The 22521-nt window shown below is 58.7% G+C and overlaps 3 protein-coding genes across 3 annotated transcripts; 1 reads left to right on the plus strand and 2 right to left on the minus strand.

The window, feature by feature from the left end:
- Positions 1–7448, minus strand: MFIFM68171_02556 (SpvB-domain-containing protein; the record flags this gene model as incomplete). The annotated part of the gene is made up of 2 exons (XM_071057978.1): positions 1–5225; positions 5279–7448. The coding sequence occupies 2 exons, from the start codon at positions 7446–7448 to the stop codon at positions 1–3; spliced, it is 7395 nt and encodes a 2464-aa protein (XP_070914079.1).
- Positions 7449–8904: 1456 nt separating this feature from the next.
- MFIFM68171_02557 (uncharacterized protein) lies at positions 8905–12076 on the minus strand (the record flags this gene model as incomplete). Its single annotated transcript, XM_071057979.1, has 6 exons — positions 8905–9793; positions 9903–10304; positions 10364–11093; positions 11147–11449; positions 11516–11742; positions 11799–12076. The coding sequence occupies 6 exons, from the start codon at positions 12074–12076 to the stop codon at positions 8905–8907; spliced, it is 2829 nt and encodes a 942-aa protein (XP_070914080.1).
- A 1097-nt stretch (positions 12077–13173) lies between these two features.
- MFIFM68171_02558 (Toxin subunit) lies at positions 13174–22328 on the plus strand (the record flags this gene model as incomplete). Its single annotated transcript, XM_071057980.1, has 2 exons — positions 13174–16075; positions 16144–22328. The coding sequence occupies 2 exons, from the start codon at positions 13174–13176 to the stop codon at positions 22326–22328; spliced, it is 9087 nt and encodes a 3028-aa protein (XP_070914081.1).
- Between the last annotated feature and the right edge of the window lie 193 nt (positions 22329–22521).

Here is a 22521-nt window from a genome sequence, read left to right on the forward strand (position 1 = left end):
TCAAAAGGTTCTGCGCCGTCCCTCAAGCTTCATAAGCCGTGTACGAAAGTGTGTTGAATCGGACTCCAGCCCTTTAAGCCGTGCATTAAACCCCGTCTCTGGGCGGTCAAGCCGTTCATTAATTTCATTAAATCCCTTCCTTAAGCTGTCAAGCAGTGCAGTAGACTCGTTCCCTTGCTGGGTAAGCTGTGCAATAGACTCGCCTTGCCGGACAAGCAGCGCTTCAAAGTCCGCCTTCTGCTGGGTAAGCTGCTCTTCAAAGCCCTTCTTCAGATCCGTCAGCGTCTTGTTCTCCAGTTGGACTTTCCACGCCTCAAGTGCCGAAGTTCGGCGGGCGACGTCCGTGAGAGTGGGCGGATCCTGCGCTCCTGTGCATTTATTCCATAGCCACTTTCCAGCCTTGTAAACCCCCCATGCCCCGAGCTGGGTAGCCATGTATATCAGCGAGGAAGCGGTAAAGGTAGCCACCGCTTCGTTCTGGATATTGAGCTTGTCATCCAGCTTTTCGGCGGCCGGGCCGACGACCGCATTCGCAAAGCCCGCAAACACGGCAACCCCCGCCATCTTGAGGCTGTTCCCAATGTAGTACCGCAATCTTGGGTGGTCATCCTGGAACCGCTTCAGGAACTTGCCAGTGGTACCCGTCGGATCCACCCGGTTGACCGGGTCGTTGGCGCAATAGCAGTACACATTCAGCCCGTCGGCCGTCCCGATCGGGTCAGGCGACAGCCATCGTCCCAGGACGGGTATGTAGTAGCGCGCCCCGCAGTGGTAGAGACCCGTCTCCGAGTCGCGGCGGTACGATGCGAAGCGGTAACGGCTGGGTGCCTCAATGTCGGCGCGGCAGGCCACGAGCGTGGAGACACCGTAGGGCGAGTACTCTTCGTACGAGACAACGCGCGCGTGGTCGTCGACCTCGAGGCTGGGACTCAGGCTGTACCGCAAGAGGCCGCGAGTCTCGGGCTTGCCTGGGTCATTGGTATTTTCAATGAGAACAAGCGGCGAGTCATCGGACTGTGCCGCGTTGGTGATGAGAGACGTGGTTGTCATGGAGCGGACCGAGGTGCCGTCGCCGTCGTACTTGAGCTGTATCTCGGCGGCATCAAGGAACAAGGTCTCCTTTAACTTGATTCCTTGACCGGGCGCTCCACCTGGAGCGGTCCTCTCCGTCACCTTCCGGACGCGTACCCCGTCGGCGTTGTACACGAAAAAGGTGGTCTCAGGCGCCGCACCGGGTCGCACCGCCGCTTTCAGCTGCTTATTCGCGTCCCACCGCAAGCGGGAGAAACCCGGCATGGAGGTCATGCAGCCAGATAATCCCGCGTTGTCCTGCCCTTCCGCCTCGTAGCCGTACTCGTCATTGATGCCAGCTATGTCGGTTTTGCTCAGCCGATTGCCCATCTTGGTGGCATCTGTCCGGCTCGGCTGCTGGTACACGTATCGTCGTGTCCACCCAGCGGTAGCGGCATCCGAAACCTCATGGCGCAGCTGCAAAATATTGTTGCTGTCGTCGTAGGTATACGTCTCCGTGTACGACACCATCTGCCGGCCGCTGTGTGAGAGTCCCATGCGCGCCAGTGGGTTGGCTGGACTGCTGGCGTGGAAGCTTAGTGAGCCCGGTCCGCTGCCCGAGACCATCTCCCGGCCGGTCGCCTTCGTCAGTCGCCCCCATTGGTCATAGAAGTAGTCCTTGGTCGGTTCAACGCGGTTGTTGCGGAAGAAGACAGTCTCTTGGGCTCCGTCCGTCACCCGTACAAGACGCCTGTAGCAGTCATACGTGTGAGAAAGGTCTTCCAGCAGCGCCCCGTCGTCGCTGCGTCGAGTCGTCTTGGTCACAATACTACGCGTAGCCGTATCATATTCGAAACGGGTTATACAGCCGTTGCCACGCTCAATGATGCTAGGTAATCCATCAGCTGTGTAGGTGGTATTGTTGACGTGCGGGGTCCAGTCTGGAGTGCTGGTTTCTTGCAGACGCCGACTCTTTACTCCAGTTACCCGGCCCAGGAGATCGTAAGCCCGGACTGTCTCCCTCCCCAGCGCATCCCGGGTGAGGTAAGCTTGGTCGAGGGCATTGTAGGCTGCTGTGCTCTCGTACAACTTCGGCAGCAACTCCACCTCCCCGGAACAATCAACTGGACCGTGGTAGTCACTCGCTAGCTGCGTCGTTTTGCGGAGGGCGTTTCCTTTGAAGTCGTACGTTAGAATGTTTCGGATACCACACTGGTCGAAGACGCTCGCGACTCTCCCCCTCAGGTTCCGCTTTTCGGCATCCACCTGTCCCTCGCCCCAAGTCGTAACGCATAACGCATATTCTGGTTGACCAGGGGCATCCTGGACGCGTGTCTCGACGTGTCTGCGCAGCGCGTCATAGACCATCCTCCTGGCGATAAAACGACTATCATGCGAACAGACAGGGTGCCCATCACAGGCAACGACCGTCACATGTCTCCCAGCATCCATGTTCAGCACGGAAATGGGATGTTTCATCCTGTCGTACTGACTCTTCTGAACAATGCGTTCCAAGCTGTCCACTTCCAGAACCATATCACCGTAGACATTGTATTCAAACGCCGTGGTGCGTGTCCGGTTGCCGCCGCTGCCGTCGCCCTCGACGCGGGAGACCACTCTCCCAATACCATCCAAGTGCGAGGTGACCGGGTTGGCGTTGCCTGTCGATCTCTCCGCCGCCAGTCTTGACCGAGCGTCGCCGTTGAGATTGGTCTCCTGCCAGCCCCGTGGGAAGACCGTTGGGGGAAGGGTGCGGAAGTAAACGCCCACCTCAGAGTCAGCGCGTGGATCGGCAATCGCAATGGTGTCTCCCGCCGCCCACGCCGTCTCGGACCATGCTGTGTGGGCGGACTTGGACCAGGTGAGGTCCGGTAGGAGTGCCCCGACTTGCCTACCTAGTACGTCGACAAAGTGAAAAGTCGCGGGTGCATCAATTTCCAAGTGCGACTGATAAAGAGGTTCTCTCGCGAAAAATGGTTGGTGCTCTTTGACGATTTGGCCAGCACTATCACGTAACACACAGCCGGTGTTGACCCATTGCGATTCAGTCTGGCCGTTATTGCCGCCGCCTCGGTTGTCTCCCCACGATGAGATTGTTGATGTTTGAATCGTAGAGGAGCCGGAGCTAAGGTAGGTCACTGACATGAGAATGGCATCTGGATCGAGCCTGCTCGGTTCTTGGCTGTATGCGTGCTTGGTACGAGAAAGCTCAACTCGGAATGGCGGCAACAGACGTCCACGAACCTCCATAGGTTGCCGTGAGTGAAGCCAACGCTTTCCCAGCTTCATCAGCAAATCCCTAGCTTGGATCTCGGTGGGATTCTCGATGAAGCTCGGCAGGATGTCGGCTGGCAGCGCAAGGCTGGCATGTAGCTCGAGGTCGTCGCCAAGTTGTTCCCCGTCCTTCCCCATTCTAGCCACCGCCAGTCTGTCGCCCAGAGGCCCGTAACGGACCCCGGTCCTATTTCCGTTGGGATCGGTGACCATGGCTGGCATCATCGTCCTATAATCATTGGCAGCAACCGTCACGTTTCCAACGGCGTCAGTGACCTTGACGGGAAGCATCCGGTATGGATCCATCTCCACGGTAGACTGATTGCCAAAAGCGTCTACACTTGCGCCGGGCGTGAAGAAGGAAAGGCGTGCTCGGGCGAGCTCCGAATCGGCTTGGGCGATTCGAGATTGGGGAAACAAGGCGCGGGAAGACGGCACCCACCAATGGCCGTCATAGCCCGTGAAAGCTCTCGCCCCTTCGTCCCAGCCACTCAGCTGTTGATATCCGCCTTGCTTCATCAACTCGGCTAACGAGTTGCCGAGGAGCCATTCGGCGCTTGCCCCATACGCGGCATCCGTTTCGTGCGGTGTAAGGGACAGCTCAAATTCCTGGTCTACCATGATCACGGGTCCGGGCTCAATCTGCCCCGGAGCGAGTGGACCCGTCATGTCGGCACGGCGGTAGAGGATCTGCGTCTCCTTCCCTTGGAGGCGCCTCGCTCCCTTTGGCCTTGGCAAGGCATTCGGTGGCTCTTCAGGGACGTCGAGGCCGAGCAGCGAGACCGGATCCGTTCGAGCATCCTCGATATTGATAATCCCAGCGAGTGGCAGACCCAAGATGTGGGAAGTTTTCGTAGACGCCAGCCGGGGTGTGTAGAAATCATTCACGGTCTCGACTGGGATAGTGTACCTTTTCTCCGAGTACACAAGACGATTCTCCTGCTGCCACTCCCGACACCGTGCATCCCCCGCTCCTGCTGTCTTCCGGCCATAATATAGGGTGGCCATCTTCGTTATGTCGCCATAGGCGTTGCGAGCAAGAATCAACTCATGCTCGCTCCTCGGATCACCATCCTCCCGCTCGTACGTGCAGAACAGCTGCTCCTTTTTAGTGACTCGGAAGACGCCTGGGCGTTGCTTGCCCTGTGCCTGAAGTATGGTTTCTACATCGTAGGTTGTGTCTTGCGTTGAGTACGGTACAGAGGCCTTAGCCGAGCCGTCTAGCCCGTACTTTTCAACACGTAACTCCTTGCCTTTCAGCGCACGAGCGGCTTGGTACCGGGCATTCCAGCCTGTTGCGGCAGGTAGTGCCGTCCGAACCATCGGGTGACTAAAGGTCCCCAGCAGGTCCAACGGTAAATCCGGAGAGCCGGTGTGGAACCACATCTTTTGGTGATAGACCGGTCGTTTAGATCGCGCTGCCCCGCCGGCCGCCAGCAGAAACTCGTCGCGCTCCCACGTCTCGACCATGGAAAAGCCGCGGAACACTTTTTCGTGACCATCAAAAAAGCCATCGTGGTATGCGTATTTCGTGACGCGCGAGGACTGTGAAAAGCTGTCGCGCAGTGTAACCTTGCTCACAACATGGACGGGGAAAGGGAGTCTTGTCGTCCAGGGGCGGCCAGCACGCTCATCTCGGAGGAAGAATTTGGTAGAAGTCTGGTAAGATATCCTGGTCTGTTGGCCAGTGCCGTTACGGAAAGATGTTAGGAGATGGGGCTTTCCCGCCTCAGCCAGGTCTAGGTAGTGAATGACCGGTTCCCCCCTGGTGCTGGCGTCCGGCCCGGTCCAGCACAAACAGCTGGTACCCTTGCCGAGGAGGTCGAGCGAAAAGACGGACGATAACTGTTCGAGCCTGGGGAACTGGGGAACGGCAACACCGTTGCTCCAGCTGTTACCGCAGTGATTGAAGTAGACCGTAGCACCACCGTGAGGGAGGACTGTGAAAGAGAATTAATCATCAAACCCTCCATGGAACGCCTCGTACACTTACGGTACAGGATATCCGCCGTGCCGCTTCCGTCCACATCAAGTAGGCGAAGCCGACCGAAATCAAAGACGTCGACACTGCCCATGACCGGAGCATTCGACATGACGACTTCGCCGCCAAACCGACCATACCCCAGGTTTGGCCAGTATGAAATACGACCATTCGAGAATTCTGCAATATCCTCCAGGCCGTCGCCCGACATATCGACCAGGTAGGTAGCACCGGCGTTATTCATGCCGAGATACCGGGGACGTCCCAGCCCCGACCGCTGCCCGGCATGGGACCGTCGTTCGGAGCTGTAGCCCTCCTTGCCCAGGGACTCATGCCAAACCATCTCGCCGTTTTCATTGTCCACCATGAGCAAATCACCAAGCCCGTCTCCCGTCAGATCAATCCTCTTGACCTCGACTTCGTCCAGTCTCCTGTTCAGTGTGGCGGGAAATGGCCGGAGGGGTGCCCATCCCGTAGGGTCATCCGCCAGGCGCTCGGAATATGCAGAGTCACGGCCTTGGTCATCTACCACAATCAAATCTTGCTTTCCATTCCCATCCAGATCCCCGAAGGACACCTTCGAGTTGTAGTCGCTGACGGAGGGAAAGGCGCCAAGACGGCGGACCGGGCCAAATCCGTCCATGAGATCCGTATCAACTTCTGGTTCGGACTCGGACTCGGGATCAGCCGTACCGGAATGAGCAGCCATCTCATTTCGTTGGTAGAACCACGCTCCGTTGACCTGCACGAGCAGCCCTTGTGCGCCATCGCCATCCAGATCAAGCCAGCGAGCCGTACTATTCGGGTGCGACACGGAAAGGGACTGCAGGCATGCCGGCTTCGTGGTCTGCATCTTCACGCCCGAGATGTCGGGGAGTTGCGAGTATTCCAAGGTAAGCGGTGCGGTGCTTTCCGTGACGTACGTGTTGTTGGTATTATCCCAGATATGGCCATGTGCGGTTATCGACTGCAAGAACGAGCCGGAGGGCATCTCGCTATACTCGAAAGAGGTGGATGCTACCAGGTAATCGGCCCTGTTGAGCTCTTCAAAGTGGTGGAACATGAGCACCCTGCGGCAGAGTCGGTAGGTGCGAAGTTCAAAGCCCGCTTTGCATGCTGAAAAGGGATCGGGGCGCATGGCCCACGGTCGGATCTCTCTTGTTGTTGGCATTGCCGCGTCATGTTCGCCGTAGTCCAGAACCACCTCGAAGCACCATTTCATATCGGTGAGGAGACCATGGCCAATGTCCCAGGTATCAAGGCGGCGAGACGGGGTCCGATTTCCGTACTTGATCGACTTGAGATACCGCATGCGGGACCGCAGGCCCGCATCCCGACCGCTCTCAAAGGAAGACGCCGGTCCGACCCCCTCCACTCCCTCGCCATTTTCGGCCTTGTACGTGAAGTGCATGGCATTTCCCAACGCGTCATGCGATTCGCAGAGAAGCCAAGAAAAGATCTGCTTGCCCTGGCTGCCGGCAGCAGCGGCCTGAAAGACGCGCGACGAGTCGTCACGCCCGTAGATCCTCGTGAGGTTGTTATCGCCTGCGATGGTTCGCCAGTGTACGTCTCTCGCGTCGGCCATGCTGGTCCATCTCTCCACCCGCAAGGCCCTGTCCTGCTCCACCCGCAGCCGGTACTCACGAACATAATACCCGTCACGGACTTCACCGGCTTCACCATACGTCACGGGGACCAAGTCCTCGCCCTCTGAATGGACAAAGACATCCTCATCACCGGAACCGTACTGAGGGATGCGATGCGATGTCTTGCGCGCGATACTTCCCATTCCCAACTGCCATCCAAGCCCGAATGGGCCGTTGCCGCTGCCCGAGTCATAGTCCAGATTGAGCGACGGCCGGAAGCCATTGCGGCTGTTGGTGACAGGAATCGGGACGCTGAGCGAGAGGGTCCCGGTAGACGGACTGACGCGGAATTTCTCGCCGATGGAACGCAGTGCTCCGCCTCCCTTGCCCGTAGCAAAGGTTGCTGCGTCCAGCGTCGGCATCTGCAGTGAGCCAGGTGTAGTCGATGCCGGTTTGGCTTGCGATTCCGACCCGGCCGCCGCACTTGCAAAGACAGCATTGGGCTTGGAGGAGCCGGGCTCGGCGGACGATACAGCCTTGGTGCCGGCCATGCCAGGTGGCTGCGCCGGTTGGCGAGGAGTCCTTTCTGGCTCCATGGTTGCCTCGCGGGCCGAATACCAAGCCAAGTAGACAGCTAAGGTAAGGAAGTGTAGCAGATGAACTCTCAAGAATTCTCGCCGTGGAAGCTACTCCAACACGAATTTTGCCTTTGACGACCAACTTGCAAATCAGACCTCCGCATCCACGACGCAAATTCGCTCTCGTCGCTGAGCAACGGTTACTTAGGGGCTCAAGAGAATCTGGATGTCGGATACAGCCGCCCATTCCCGTTTGCAGTCATGTCGGCTTGCGAACGACCCGCCAAGGAAGTTGCTATCTGCTGTGTGTTGCCGTCGAGCTATCGCCTTGTGATCCTTGCCATGTGCATATCGCGAGCGGGTAACTGGCCGTTGCTACGTGTCAGGAGGTTGGGCATGGGGACCGCATGCATTCCCACTAAGAGTCCAGACCACAGAGCAAAGTTAACGTCCCGGACGGGAAGTACACTTTTGTTGCCGCTGATGTACCGGTACTTGTCGTGCCGACAACGTAGTGGTCTCCCATAACCATGGCATCTTCGCGGCCTGACCGTTTCCAGCTCCTCCCAAAACCGCCATAGCTTCTAAGTGTTCTTGATCGGGATGTCAGCCAGCCTCTCTGTCCATGCACTACGGTAATGGTCGCGGGTCTAGACCACGAATTCTGTCCGAAGTGCAGTGATCGACACTGGCGGCATTAGTCCCATATTTGTTGCTTAATCGAACAGTAGCGGAGCGGGGGGTTGCGGATGACAGGGACGTATCAGATCTCAGTATTGTGAATAGACCCGAACGTAGCTAGCCACAAACGAAGGGGGAGGGGAGGGGAGGGGCTTTCGGGCAGCCACGCCGCTTCCGGTTTGCTGGCCCTATTTGGCGGACAGCCGCATCTGTCCATCGGGGGTGGGCTGAAGCTGGACCCCTGCCCCGGCCGGCAGTTGCTGCTCGTTAGCCGCTGTGGCCGCACTAGTTCGGTCCACCACGCTGACATGCATCACTTTGCCTGCCGGATTTCCTATTGCGGAGATTCGGGCACGAACAGGAATACTGCTTGGGGGTTTGCCGTAACCCGCCCTCCCCCGGACCCGGCCCAAGCGTTAATTAGCGGAGAACCAATCCCCAGAAGCTGGGAATGGGGCAGAAGCTACACGAGTCTCGACTAGCCCCTCAGGCCTTCCAACGCGTAGACCGATGAGTCCTAGTGTCGTCAGTTGGACCGACCTATCCCGCAAGGATACTGTCGAAGAAAACGGTATGGACGAGGGAGGCAACCAAACCCAAAATGAGCAAGCGGGCTTTCAACTAGATGGGTCTATGGTAGGGTGATAAATGATGATACCAGCGATAGCGGGGCATTCCGGTGGACATGTTCGACTATCCGGCGATGTAACGGATGATCACGCTTCGGCAATCTACCCTGATTACAAAGAGAAACATGCCGGCCGGTGTTCAACCCCCACCATGATCTACCTTGCTAAGCAGGAGGCTGGTCCGCCGTAACTTCGGCCTCCTTCGCCTTCTCCTCCTCGAGCGCCCGCTGCTTGACATCCCACGAGTTCACCTCGACGGTTTTACCATTTTGAGCTAGCTTAAGCTCCACCATCTTGTAATCGACAGCCACGCCCTGGGCTCCCCACTTCAACGACGCCGGGTTCTTCTTCCACGACTCCTGCACTCGCACCGCGTATCGACCCAGGGCCTCGACCGGGCCTTGCAGCACCAGCTTGAACTCCTGGTCCTTGGGCACCTTGAAGTCCTTGCCATCGGCCCGCGTGATGCGCGCTTGCACCTCGCTGGCCGCCCAGACTGTCTCGACCGTCAGCTTGAGCGGCTGCACGTTGGCCGCCCAGCCCTCGCCCTTGAACAGGTGGCAGACGTTGCCCGCTTTCTCGATTTGAATGGGCGGCGAAGGCGGAGGCGGATTCCCTTCTTCGACATGCGGGTTCGCGTTCGGATCGTGGTCACCAGGTGATACCTTTTCCACGGCCCACTCGCCCGTCTCCAGCAGCTTGTCGAGGACTGTGGTGTCCTCCTCATCATTCCAGTCGCCCGGGGTATTGAAGAGACGACGGCCCGCCGCGGGTCCGGCAAGGTCGGGCGGGTTCGTCATAAGGCCGATCTTGATGTACTGGAAGCTCAGATCCTCCTTCTTGTTATTGGCGGCGCGCAGGATCAGGCGGCCCATCCCACCGAGCACTGGGCGATACAGGAGCTTAGGGTCGTCCCAATCCAGCCTTGTCTCCTTCTCATCGATGAGCGTGGCCTCAAAAGACGAGGTCTTGGGCGAAGGCACGCTTGGCGGTTCCAGCTTCTTGGTCTTGTCAACTTTGGGGAAAATGATGGTGCCCCCCGGCCCTACGCGTCTGGATACCGTGTTAGCATCCCTTCTGAGGCCACAGGAGCGAGTGCAAAAAAAAAAAAAAAAAAAAAAAACAAAGAACAAGAAGGAAAAAGATGAAATGGGACAAATACTTGTAGTCAACGTCGGCAATAATATTCCCCGACTTTGTGAACTTGGGGTTCTTGAATTCCAAATCGCCATAGCCAGGATAAATGAACTTGCCCGTGTGGGCAAATCGATAGCTGATGTTCTGGCACAGCTTGGCGGTTGCGTGTGTGACAGTATTGGTCAGGGACCGCTCCATGGCTTCACGCGTGCCGTCGTCCGTGACCGACTGATCCAGCTTGTTGCTGAGCAGTTTCACCTCTAACATGGTAGGCGTGAAATTGGCTGGGTCGCGGTAATCCTCTTCGGGATCCGAGCCGTCCGCGGTCCATGCGTCTCTTTTGATACCTCTCACCCTAGGCGTCATGACGCCGTCCACGGGATCGGAGAGCTCGACGCGGATGCGCCACTCGGCAGCGATCACATATCTGGTTGTCCATTTCAGCACCATGCACTGCTGGGGGGATCAATCGCGGGCAAGACATACTCGGCTATCGAGACTCCGGAGGTCATTTCAGCGTCATCACCAAAGCGGCAGGAGAAATCATAGTTGATTTTTCCCGCGACGTAGAGAATAGAATCCCCTGCCGTCCACTTCACGTCGACGCTCGAGTCCGCCTGGATTACATAGTCGTTGTATCCTGCTGACACCTTTCCCACCACGTCGCGGAAGTACTGATACGGATTGCCCCGTGTATTTTTGTGGCTGGTCTTGGCCCACCTATACCAGCCAAAGTCCTGTCTCTCCAACTTGAACCAGCTGTCATTGGCAGCGCGTGGCGGGTTGCCAGCCAGTTCCGTTCCCAACGCGTAGCTAGGGCGGAAGGCCCGTTGGTTCGCCATAACAACGTACGATGGTGTACCGACGTGTAGCTGAGTAGCCTGGCAAAGCTCCTGGAGTTGGGGCAGGAGGAACATCTCCAGGAAGACTCGATGATCCATGACAAACGAGCCCAGGATCTCGGGCTGGCCATTTGAGGCCGGCAGGGTAAGATTGCCTGTGTGGATGAGCTTTTTGGCTGCGGGGAGGGGGCGCACGACAGGCTTCGCGGTGAGGGGATCCAGAACCCAGTTGCAGTCGACGGTCTCGCAATATGCTAGGCCGTTATAGTTCCCCTCCTTTGGCTTTCCATCGGGATGGTTCCCGATCCCTGTCGACCCCTCGGGATGTTCGGCCGATCGGTAGGGGTACACTTGGTTGTACACGAAGAGCGGCTCTGTCCCCAAGTGAGCGATCGGTTCATTGCAATCCCGTAAGAGGGCGACATACTGAAGGTTGGCTGTTGGACAATGACTAAAAATCGGTAGATCATGGGAGAGTCAGTTAGGATGCTTCCATTTAGCATGAGCGAGGGCTGCTCACCCTTCTCCTGGTACAGTTCGAATTGGATGCCGACACAGGATATGTCATTCCGGTCGTTGGCTCGGGCCCAGACCCCAAGGAGGTCCATCAGACGTAAAAAATATCGGTCATTCTCCGGCTTGTGCTTCCATTCGTTCAAGGTGATTTCCTTCTGGGCAACGGGATCGTAGCAGGTGCTTAGCATCTCGTTCGGACGCTCCCAGGATGCCGCTATTGACGGGATCCGTCATTAGCCGTCATGTCTCAGCTCACCCGCTTTGAACCGCTTGGACTTACTGGAGAGGGCTGCAAAGACTCGCTGAGCTCGGTAGTCCCCAGGCAAGAATCCCCTGTACCGTTCCACAGCAGCTTCACGCCATCCTTGCTTCTTCTCCTTCATCTCCGGAGTGTCATCTGGCTCGTCGTCTAGGCTTAGCTGGTCCAGATGGGTGCGGACGCTCAAGACCCAGTTTGTCAGCGTCATCTTAGACTTGTCTCGAAACGTCACATCTGCAGTCTTGATGCTGTTGGGAGAAGGGATCAGCAACGTGGCGGGTAGGGAGCGCGCCGTGTGGCATACCGCAGCTGATAGTAAACCTCGGTGGTGTTCTCGGTGCTGCCGTTGAACATGATGGTAGGGGCGTCGAGCACTCCATCGATACGGTCCCCGGAGTCCTGGTCGTCATCACAGTAGAGCTCGTTGACGCCGCCAACAGATTCGAACATGTGCCGAAAGCTCGCGTTGATTAGGAGCTGGGACAGGACTATGACCTGGTCATAGTAATTGGTAGCCTTGTTGATGTCGTCATTGTTGCCGGTAGAGAGGCTGAAGTCATAGCGGGTGCCAACCGTGGCCATCGTCGCGCCAAGCCAAGAAGGCAATGTCGATTCGGAGACAGGTTCGGATCTTCTTCACGTTATGGTAGACGGAATTGCCGAGTTGCTGATTCGCAAGAACCAGCTTGTACAAACGAGGATGACAAAACTGACCCTACATGTAGTGTACACCCTTTTCCTACAAAATGCAAGCGAAAGGTCGGGATCGGCGCGTGGGTTAACATTGGCTAGGCTATCCCTTGCCTGCTTCGCTAGCGATGATCGCGGCACCGCCCACAGGCGCGAGCGAGACTCTCCGTTCGTATCCTCGCATCGTTCAATTGGCAAGGAAGGGAACAGCGGCCGAAGGCGCGTCGAGCTGAACCAAAGTTCCCAAGGAGGGAGCACCGCTGCACCGTCTCGGAGCTGAAAGCATCACGACAACTCCCGCAACGGAAAAAGGCCGCGGAGATGGCGAATGACGCTGCAATGGCCCACATAGCAGTCGGCGAGTCGCAGGTACTTCCTCCCTTCCGTCTAGTACATTGGGTGATGGAGCCTCAGGCTCGCACGAGCTAGACCTGTTGAGACAGTTGGCGTTTGGCGGGGCTTAGCTGAACCCACGGCCGATTGGTGGGGCGCGAGTTTTTTAATGCACTCAGTTAGGCGCGGGTCACGTCAGGTAGGTAGGCCCGATCTACGTGGAGCGGTGCAAGCTGCAAGCTGCAAGCCATCAGCGTTCTCGAGGGTTCTCGGCATCTGGGCGCAGATCATGGTGGCACGCGGGAGCCACTAGTTGGGGCTAGACCTCCAGTAGAGCTCACGATGATTGTTAGCGGGCAGCTTTGCCGGCCGGGAAATACCAAGGTTGGCGAAATCGTTGTTGCATGGACGGCATCACAAGCGAAACGACACCTTACCGGCTTGCTTTGGGCGGCTCGACGTGCCTTGAGACCAGGTATCGGGCTAGGCTACTAGTAAGTTCCAGCATGCGGCCACACGCAGCCGTTCCCATTGCGACTCGCCGGCTCATATCGACCGCCGTACATATCACCGTTGCTTTCGCCGCCAACCCCATCATCTCATCTCTGCGTTGCTAGTTATTCAAGCGTGCCTCCTACTGCGGTGCCGATACCGCCATGTCTTCCTCCGCGGTGTTGCAAGACGCAGCTCGCTCTCTTCTCCCCGAGAACACAGCGCTGGCAGAAGCACTCGGCAGCGCCATTGACAGCGAAGGAAGCCTTCTCTCTGCTGTGGACTTGGTTCTGGCCCGAGGAGACCTGTTGCTGGACGATGTTAGGACGCTGCAGTGGATCAAAACCATCATCTCGGTTGCGGCCGGCAACGAGATCCTCGCCGCATTCCTGTTGCAGCAGGACCCCGCTTCACGACGTTTGGCTTCCCTGGCTCTGAATTCCTACTACAGTGGAGAGCTACCTGCTGTTGGCGGGGATGTGCTGAAGCGCTTCCGGGCCAACCTCGGACAGAAAGAGCCGCTCGCGGTACTTCTGGCATCGATCAAGGCCGGAGAGCTGTTGGGCGACAATGACCCGAAAGATGCCATCACCCTGGCCTTGTCCTATGCGGTGGACAAGGAGGTTGGCATCGGGGCACCTGAATTTAGCGGCGCGGTCAAGGAGCCCAACTTCTTCGCGTCTCTTGGGGAAGGCACCGTCGACCCCGACCAGGTCCTCAACATCCTCATGAAGCTCCAACGACTCCAGTGTCTTGTGACGGAACCTAGTGAAATCAATCAGCTTCGGGAGGCGCGGTTCTACTCGGCTCATGATATCGCCTCGCAGACTAAGGAATCCTTTGTCAGGGCCATGCGAGGGATGGACAGGTATGTGGCCTGCAAGATACATGACAACGCCGTCATCGTCGACTGCCGGAACGAGGTGACGTGGGTCAACATCCTCACCACCATGAATGAGGATTTCCTGGCCACCAAGAAAGCTGCCGCCAGCCTCGAAGACGCGGACGCCGGCCGTATCCCTGTTAGACGAGCTGGGTCTCTCGTAGATGAGGCCGACTCGAGAAGCGGAGGCTCGTTCCTGGGCAGCAAGCGGAGTTTCAACATGACCGAGATCTTCGACCTTCAGGCCACGCCGTGCTCCGAGTGCAACTCAATCACCAGTGCATCCGCCTACTTCGTCGACCTGCTCAAATTCCTCGAACAATCCCGATGCGACCCATCCAAGGCCGGCTTCCACACGCTCCTTCAAGCCCTGAGCGATCGACGGCCCGATCTGCAGGAACTGAAACTCTCCTGCGCCAACAGCAAAAACGTGATTCCGTACATCGCCATTGTCAATGAGATCATGGAGTCCTTCATCGCTAGTCAAGGCGGTACAGAAGGCACAGCGGCACTTCAAGTAGTCAACGAGGAGGATGATGACGGCGGCGGTGGCAGCGGCAAAGCGGCTGCCCTGGGCGAGCAGACAACCAAAGTGTTCCAGGACCAGATCGCGACCCAGATGCACCCCCTGAAGTTCTTTCCCTACAACCAGGGTCTTGACGCCGCCAAGGTCTACCTCTCGGCCTTGGACATCTCCTTCTTCGAGATGTCATCGACATTCAAGTCTACCGCATGTCTCTTGTCTCAGTTTGTCACAGCCCTCCCGGACGACCAAGATTCGCGAGATGAACTTCTCCGCGAAGCAGACGCGATATGGCACCGGGCCGACGTCGCAAACACGCTCGGGTTCCTTCCCCTCGACTTTTCCGCCGTGAGCCGCGAAAACATCTACACGGCCCAGTTTCTGGACTCGATTACCGGCTTGGCCTCGGGCGATGCCGTGGCGGGACCGCTCTCGCAGGTCCTAACTGTGCCGGGAGCTCATCAGAGTTGGGGCTACGCCGACCCCAGTGAGATGCTCAGCGAGGATGAGGACGAGCAGACAGGGCTCTGTTTCATCCGCAGCCAGCTTCTGCCCCGCTCTGGCTTGTCGTTTGAGGAGCTCATCGACATCACTAACACAACGTACTTCGGAAGGCGGTTGATCATCACGAACGTGGACAAGTCCAAGGTCTTCAACGGGCAGTTGGCAGAGATGCGGTTGCGGTCCCTGGACACTGCCACACGTCCACCAGCCGGGCCGGATGACGATGGTGGTGGCAGCACCAGCCTTGACAAGGCCGGTATCGGGCCATTGACAGAGCAGCTCTGTCACGAGCTGCAGAGCTTCATCCGACTGAAGAATAAACTCGGCTGGCCGATTCACGAAGTTGACGTGGCCATTGCGAGTCTCACCGAGAACCATGTCGCCAACTGCGTCGTAGGCTCTCTCGACGATTTCCGTGGGATTACCTACCGACTTCTCGAGGATTTGTCATACTTGATCAAGCTCAGCAGCTTGACTAACATGTCGCCCTCCTCTATCCTACCCCTCTGGGCTCAGATCAACAGCCGTGGGAAGAATTCCCTCTACCAGAAGGTCTTCCTTAGCCCCATTCGTTTCCTCAGCGACGATTCCGTGTTCCAAGCTGGCCCCAGCGGCACGTACTTTGAGACCTCGGACGCCATTGAAAATCATATTTCTGCGCTAACCATGGCCCTGAAGCTTGGTAATGAAGACCTGGATAACATGATGACGGCGACCGGAATCAAGAGCAACACGGAGCTCAGCATGGACGTCCTTTCCAAATTGTACCGTCACACCCTCTTGTGTCGCATGCTCGATGTCCGGCCGAAGGACTACTTGGCTACCCTATCCGTCCTCCCGCACCCTAATCCCTTTTTTGATCCCAAGACAACGCTCGATGCCGTCAAGGCCTGGAGGCAGCTGAGAGACAACGGGTGGTCGACAGCCGAGATTTTACTGGCGGCGAGTCAAGAGGGAAGAATCGAGTCCGAGCTTCTTCCCGTGTCGGATGCAGCACTGGGTCTCACGGCTGCCACAGCGGAGAAGTTGGATAGCCTAGAGAAGACCTGGAATCCTCGGCTGTTGGGGGGCGTCGTCACTTCTCAGGATGTTCTAGATCTCTGCAACCAGTTGTTTGACGCGGCTACGGCCAGATCCATTGCTCTTCTTGTCGAAGGTTTGTTCCACTTTGATATCGTCTTTCCTAGCCGAGACTGCTCAGGTATTGACTTCCTATCGGCGCAGGATTATACTCGACATCCAGGACATTGTCACTTGATCCGTCTCTGTCGTTTCCACCACCGGCAACCAGGCCGATTCTGCCCGACAAGCTCATCGTGAAGACTAACCGGCAAAGCACAGGAGATACGAGTGTAACGGTTACCGTGACTGGGCTGCTTTCCGATAAGGAAAAGGCCAAGGCTCTCGAGATTATCGGGGAGTCCCGGTTCATCAGGGACGCGGTCGAGGAGGTTGACAAGTTGTCCAAGATCCCATACCAAGCCTTACTATCTAGCCTCTCGGGCCCGGCAGACGAAGGCATACGGGAGTCCATAATGCGGCTACTTGTTCTTGATCCACCGGAGGGGCCGACCTCTTCCGAGGCCCCGCTCCCCGATGATGCGTCTGAGGAGCAAGAGGAAAAACAGACAGAAGCAGCGCTCAAGGCCGAAAAGCAGCTCAGGATACGGCGCGCCGATTTCGTTACGCTCTTGCTACCGGCTCTCCGGGCCCGAGTAATAGAAGATCTAGCCGTTCGCTTCATCGGCGACAAGATCAGCGGTGTGGAGCCGACAATCCTTCCCGTGCTGCTACATCAAGAAAAGCGGCTCGGCGGCCCCGGCAGCGAGGCAAGTAAGCCCGGTGAGCCATCGTCCGCCATCTTTATGCTACGGAGGGTGCAATACCTGAGCGACACAAGAAAAGACCTGAAGTCTGGCTATTTCCGACCCTCTGCCACGGACTGGTATACGTTCGGACTGCCCTCTCCGTCGTCGTCGTCGTCGTCCGGCACGGCCGGCCCCGACCTCTTCATCAATGGACGCAAGCTGGACCTCAAACATGATGGGAGGGGATGGAGTTCTGACCGCATCATGATGACCAACGGCCAGAGTTACCTGCTGGCATCGTCTGTGCCTCTGAGCGAAGTGAGGTGGGAGACCAAACAATCAGCATCCAGTCGGTTCACGAACACGACCATACTCGACCAAGACAGCGTGACAACCGTCGGCTCCGTGCTGGCCCGCGTCAGCCGCGCCGCATATCTTGTCAAGAAATTGGAGCTGTCCTTGGAAGAACTGAAATATTTCTCAACGCCGGGCGGCCTTGTCGCCTTCCACCTCGACGCCCTGACGCTGCAAGACATGTGCCGACTGGACTCGTACCGCCAACTGAGGGACTCGGTGGCTAAGGACCCTCAATCTCTAATTGGCCTCTTCGGCTGGCTTGCCGATCCAAATGACGACACGCCTGACCTTGCGTCCCGGCTGGCTGCGGCTACGACCTGGCCCAAGGCCCAGCTGACTACGGCGCTGATGGCCAAGTATACCAACATGAAGCCGGCCGATGTACTTAGGCGGTTCCGGAGCCTCGACGAGTTCACCTCTCTCCAGGCCGTCATGGAGGTCTCGGGCCGGATCCGGCCAGCCCCCGGAAAGGAGGCCATTCAGCCCTTGCTCACTCTGTTCCGGGTCGCCATGCCTAGCCGACCCGGAAACATCACCAAGGACTTCACTTGCGCCGACGACTTGCGCATGCTCCTCCGCCCCCGGCAGCTGAGCGAATGCACGGCGAAGCTGCGGGAGACGCAACGGACAGCCCTTGTCGAGTATCTCTTGCAACAACCGTACGTGAGGAGCAGAGAGCTATTTGACGCCGATGCTCTGTTTGAGTACTTCCTCGTAGACGTGCAGATGGGCGCCATGCTCGAGATCACGCGGATGAAGCAGGCCATCTCGACGGTCCAGCTCTACATGCAACGCTGTCTCCTGGGCCTGGAGGTAAACAACGGTGTGAGCAGCAGCCATATCGACCAGAGCAGGTGGCTGTGGATGCAGAAGCACAATGTGTGGACGGCCACCCGCAAGGCCGTCCTGTACCCAGAAAACTGGATCGACCCAACCCTTCGCGATGACAAGACGCCCCTCTTTGCCGACTTTGAGACGACAATTATGCAGAAGGACCTGAACTGGGAGACCTTCTCGGGTGCCATCCGCACCTATGTTCAGGGGCTCTCGGGGGTTTCCGACCTCGATATCGTAGCCTACCTGCGCCAGCATCAGACGGCCAGCGCACCCGAAATCTACCACTTCTTTGGCCGCACCCGCAGCGCGCCGTTTCGGTTCTACTACCGTAGTATGCGCCTCAGCCAGCCCAACAACGTGGTGTGGTGGTCACCCTGGACGCTCATCGAGATGGACACCATGACGTACGAAGCCGACTGGGACGGCACCACCATCGCGTACTGCGGTAGCTACCTGTTGCCTGTCGTCCGCGGCAACCGGCTACTGCTGTACCTGCCGCAGATCATGATCAAGACGTTGACACCGGGTCCGCCCCAGAAGGCCGACGAGGCAGGCCAGATGCAGCCGATATCTTACGCTGAGGACATCCAACGGGTGCCACACGACATGAAGACAGCGTCGCCGAAGAACTGGGAGATCCGCATGGCCTGGACCGAGCTGCTTAACGGCCAGTGGACGCCCAAGCGCGTGTCGCAGGCGGCCCTTGTCGTTGACTGGGACCCCTCTTTCACTAAAGAGCCGCTGCCGTCGTTGGCGCGTTTTACCTTCCAGTGCAGGACCAGCAACAACGCCGTGGCTATCCACGTAGGGTGCTGGAGAAACGAAAAAACAGGCGGCGTGGCGACCACCGAGGCCAACAGCCACTCCCTCGGCACGTTCCTAATCAGCGAGGACCGCGTCGTCGCCAACCCCTACAGCGACCCGCGGGCGTCCACGCAGACGACGCTGCCGACGGCGTTCCAGAAGTTCTCGTGGGACAGCGAAGCGGCTCGGCCGGGGGCGGCGCAGGTCGATGTGCCGTCCGCCTCCGTGGCGCCGTTTGGAACGGGCAGTCCTTTGACCCCTCTCCTCGCCGTCCCGTCGCAGAGCATTAAGCGCCGGCTGGTGTGGACGCTGTCCTACAACGCCAACGACGAGCTCAGCGCCGCCAGTGGTCTTGTCGTCGAGGAGCAGCCTGGCGACGGGGCGTCTCCGCGATCCATCTTCATGTATCCCGAGCTAACGGGCATGACGCCTAAGAAGAGGGCGGAGCTCGCGTCTCACAACCTACTAGACAACGCTAAGCTTGAGGTGGTCGAGCACCAGTACGGGCCGCGCTTCATGCAGGCCATCTCCGAGTCGGACGACCTGGAGCCGCTGCTTGCGGTCATGGCAGATATCCCGGTGACGGGGTACGGAAAGGCCGTGGTCCAGGCCGGCTTGTCCAGCTACTACGAGTTGGCGACATCGTATGCGCTGTACAACTGGGAGTTGGGGATGCACTGTGTGCTGATGGCCGTCGACCGGTTTCTAGCCACGCAGCAGTTCGAGTTGGCTCTGCGCGCGGCCCGTCTCGTCTTCGACCCTACCGTGGACGCGGTCGGTGGCACCGCTGAGGAGGCGGCCGCCGCATGCTGGCGCTTCCCCCCTTTCCGCGACATTGCCCGGAACAAGGCCGAGATTTACGACCGCTTTGAGGGCTGGTCCGAAGGCGACACAGCCCTCGCCGTAGCCGTGACAGAGCGCCGAAGCAACCCGTCGTCGTCGCACGCGTCAGCCCGCGCTCGGCCGAAGGCGTACATGAAGTGGATTGTCATGAAGTACATCGAGACGCTGATCGCGGCTGGTGACGAATATTTCCGGCAAGGGAGCCTCGAGTCCCTGCCGCTCGCTATCCAGCGCTACATCGAAGCCATCCACGTGCTCGGCCCTGAGCCGCCCAAGGTACCGCGGCTGGGTAAGCCGGTGGTACACTCGTATAGCAGCCTCCCCAACAAGCGGGACGCCATGGAGGTCCAACTGGATCTGGCGTTCCCCTTCCTGTGTGACATCGAGCTGCGCGGCACCGAAGCCCGAATGGCCGAGGACCCGGCGCGCAAGAGCCTCCTTGGGGTGTTGCGAACCACATACTTCTGCCTACCCGCCAACCCCAAGTACCAGGCCCTACGGGACCTTGCCCAAGACCGGTTGTACAAGGCACGCAACAATCTCGACATCAACGGGCGGCCCATAGTGTACTCCATGACGGAGCCCTCCCTCGATCCCGCCGCACTCTTTCGAGCGCTAGGCGGGGGGGCGGGCGGATTGCTCTCACTCCTCAACGACATGGACGGCCCGATGCCGTACCAGCGCTTCTCGTTCCTCATTGCCAAGGCCCTAGAGCTTGTCAATGAACTACGTGCTACGGGCGAGCAGTTTCTACAGGTCAAGGAAAAGCGGGATGCCGAGGCACTGATGTTGCTGAAGGCGCGGCAGGACTCAGCGCGACAAACGCTGGTACTCGGTCTCAAGCAGCTACAGCGCGATGAGATCGCTCTTACGATCGAGTCCCTGCAGCAAAACCGCGAGGCGGCAGCGAGTCAGCTGGCTTACTACCTCCAGCTGATCGGGGAGAGTCTCGACCGCATCCCCACCGAGAGCGGCGAGTGGGTGGACGTTCAGCAGTCCATCGACACGCCGCAGACGGACGACCTGCGCATGAACCGGCACGAGGCTGAGGAGATGCGCATGGCTAGCGTGAGCGCCGGCCTTCACCTGACTGCGTCGGGCACCGAGATGTTCATGGCGATGCTGCGCGCCCTGCCGCGTGTCATAACCAACACGGAGCCTCTGGGCGTCGGCGTCAGCATCAAGGCCGACGCAGAGAACGTAGCCGAAGCCATGGGTGGTGGTGTCTCGGCACTCCGCACACTGGCCTACGCCGCGTCGGAGAAGGGCAGCGATGCCCAGCGCAAGGCCGCTCTGACGCGCCAGCTGCAGGAGCGCCGGCTGCAAGCCAACACCAAGGGGCGCGAGATCAAGAACCTGGACAAGCAGATCGAGATCCAACGCAAGCGTCTCGAGATTCACGACCGCGAGACTGCCATCCAGCGCCTCGAGCTGGACCACGCCACCGAGACGGAGCACTGGTATCTCTCCAAGTACACCAACGAAAAGCTCTACGCCTGGCTGGAGAACTCGGTCCGCGCTGTACACTACGATCTCTATCAACTGGCCGCTGACATGGCCCGCCGCGCCGAGCGTGCCCTCCGTTTCGAGCGCGGTGGCTCCGTCCCGCTCACTTCCCTTCGCCCGGGCAGCTACTGGGATGCGAGCCGCGACGGCCTGCTTGCGGCCCAACAACTGCAGCTCGACCTTCGCCGCATGGAAGCGTCTTACCTTGACCGTCCCCTCCATGACTACGAGCTTACCAAGAACATATCGCTCCGACAGCTCAACCCTCTTGCCTTGCTGGCGCTGCGCGAGCGCGGCGCCACGACCTTCTCTCTCCCCGAAGTCTTCTTCGACTTTGATTTCCCCGGCCACTACCTGCGGCGCATCCGCTCCGTGTCCCTCTCCCTCCCTTGCGTCGTCGGCCCGCACACCAGCCTCGGCGCCACGCTGTCGCTCACCCAGCACCGATACCGTGTCAGCGCCATCACCGGCGGCCCAGACGACTACGCCGACGAGGCCTCATATCCGGAGCGCTTCCGTTCTGACCGCATCCCCCTCACCGCTGTCGCGCTGAGCACCGGCATCCAAGACCCCGGCGTCTTCGAGCTGTCTCCCATGGGTGGCGGCGGCGAGCGTTTCCACCCCTTTGAAGGCGCCGGCGTGATTAGCTCCTGGAGGTTGGAACTCCCTCCTGCCACGCGCGCCGCGTTTGATTACGCCACCATTTCCGACGTCGTGCTGCACCTGCGGTACACCGCGGTCGATGGGGGCCCGCTGCTACGGCACACGGCGGGGCAGGCGGTCGACGCGTTCCGGTCGCGGGTGGAAAGCCTAGGCGACGAGGGAGACGGGGGGCCGGGGCTGTTCGCGCTGTTCGACCTCCGAAACGATCTATCCAACGAGTGGTATGCGTTCCGGGCGGGGCTGGAGGCGAAGGCGAGAGCAGAGCTCGATCTGTCAGAGCTGCGCGCGAGGTTGCCGTATTGGGTGCGCGGACGAGGGGTGGTGGTTACGGCGGTGAGCTTGTTGGTGGTAGGGCCAAAGGTGAAGAAGGGGGATTTGGTCGTGGATCGTTTCTTTGTCCCCGCGTTGGGGACACAGGAGTGGGATCGCACGGCCCTAGGAAAAGCGACGCAGCTGACGAGGGCGCCGTTACAGAGTGAGCTGGCAGGAGAGGGATGGAAGCTGGTTGCCGATAATCAGCAAGGGAAATTCACGGGGGTAGAGAATTTGTCGTTAGTTCTACGGTATGCTCTAGTAGGTGCTCCGAAGTAGGTCGGTACAGTGCCTAGGTAAGCTGGTATGAATGGTAGGTGGTGTAGACGAGAAGGACGTGATACAACAACAAGACTTTGCGTCTACTCTAATGGGGCCAGGTGGATCGACCAAAGCGGATAAATAGGTAGTCTTATTTGCGTTCTGGCTCAACCAGAACAACGCCAGTTGATCAAGTTCTCAACCGTCTACG

This window comes from Madurella fahalii (genome assembly GCF_045866475.1).
Source record: "Madurella fahalii IFM 68171 DNA, scaffold_1, whole genome shotgun sequence".
NCBI lineage: Eukaryota > Fungi > Ascomycota > Sordariomycetes > Sordariales > Madurella > Madurella fahalii.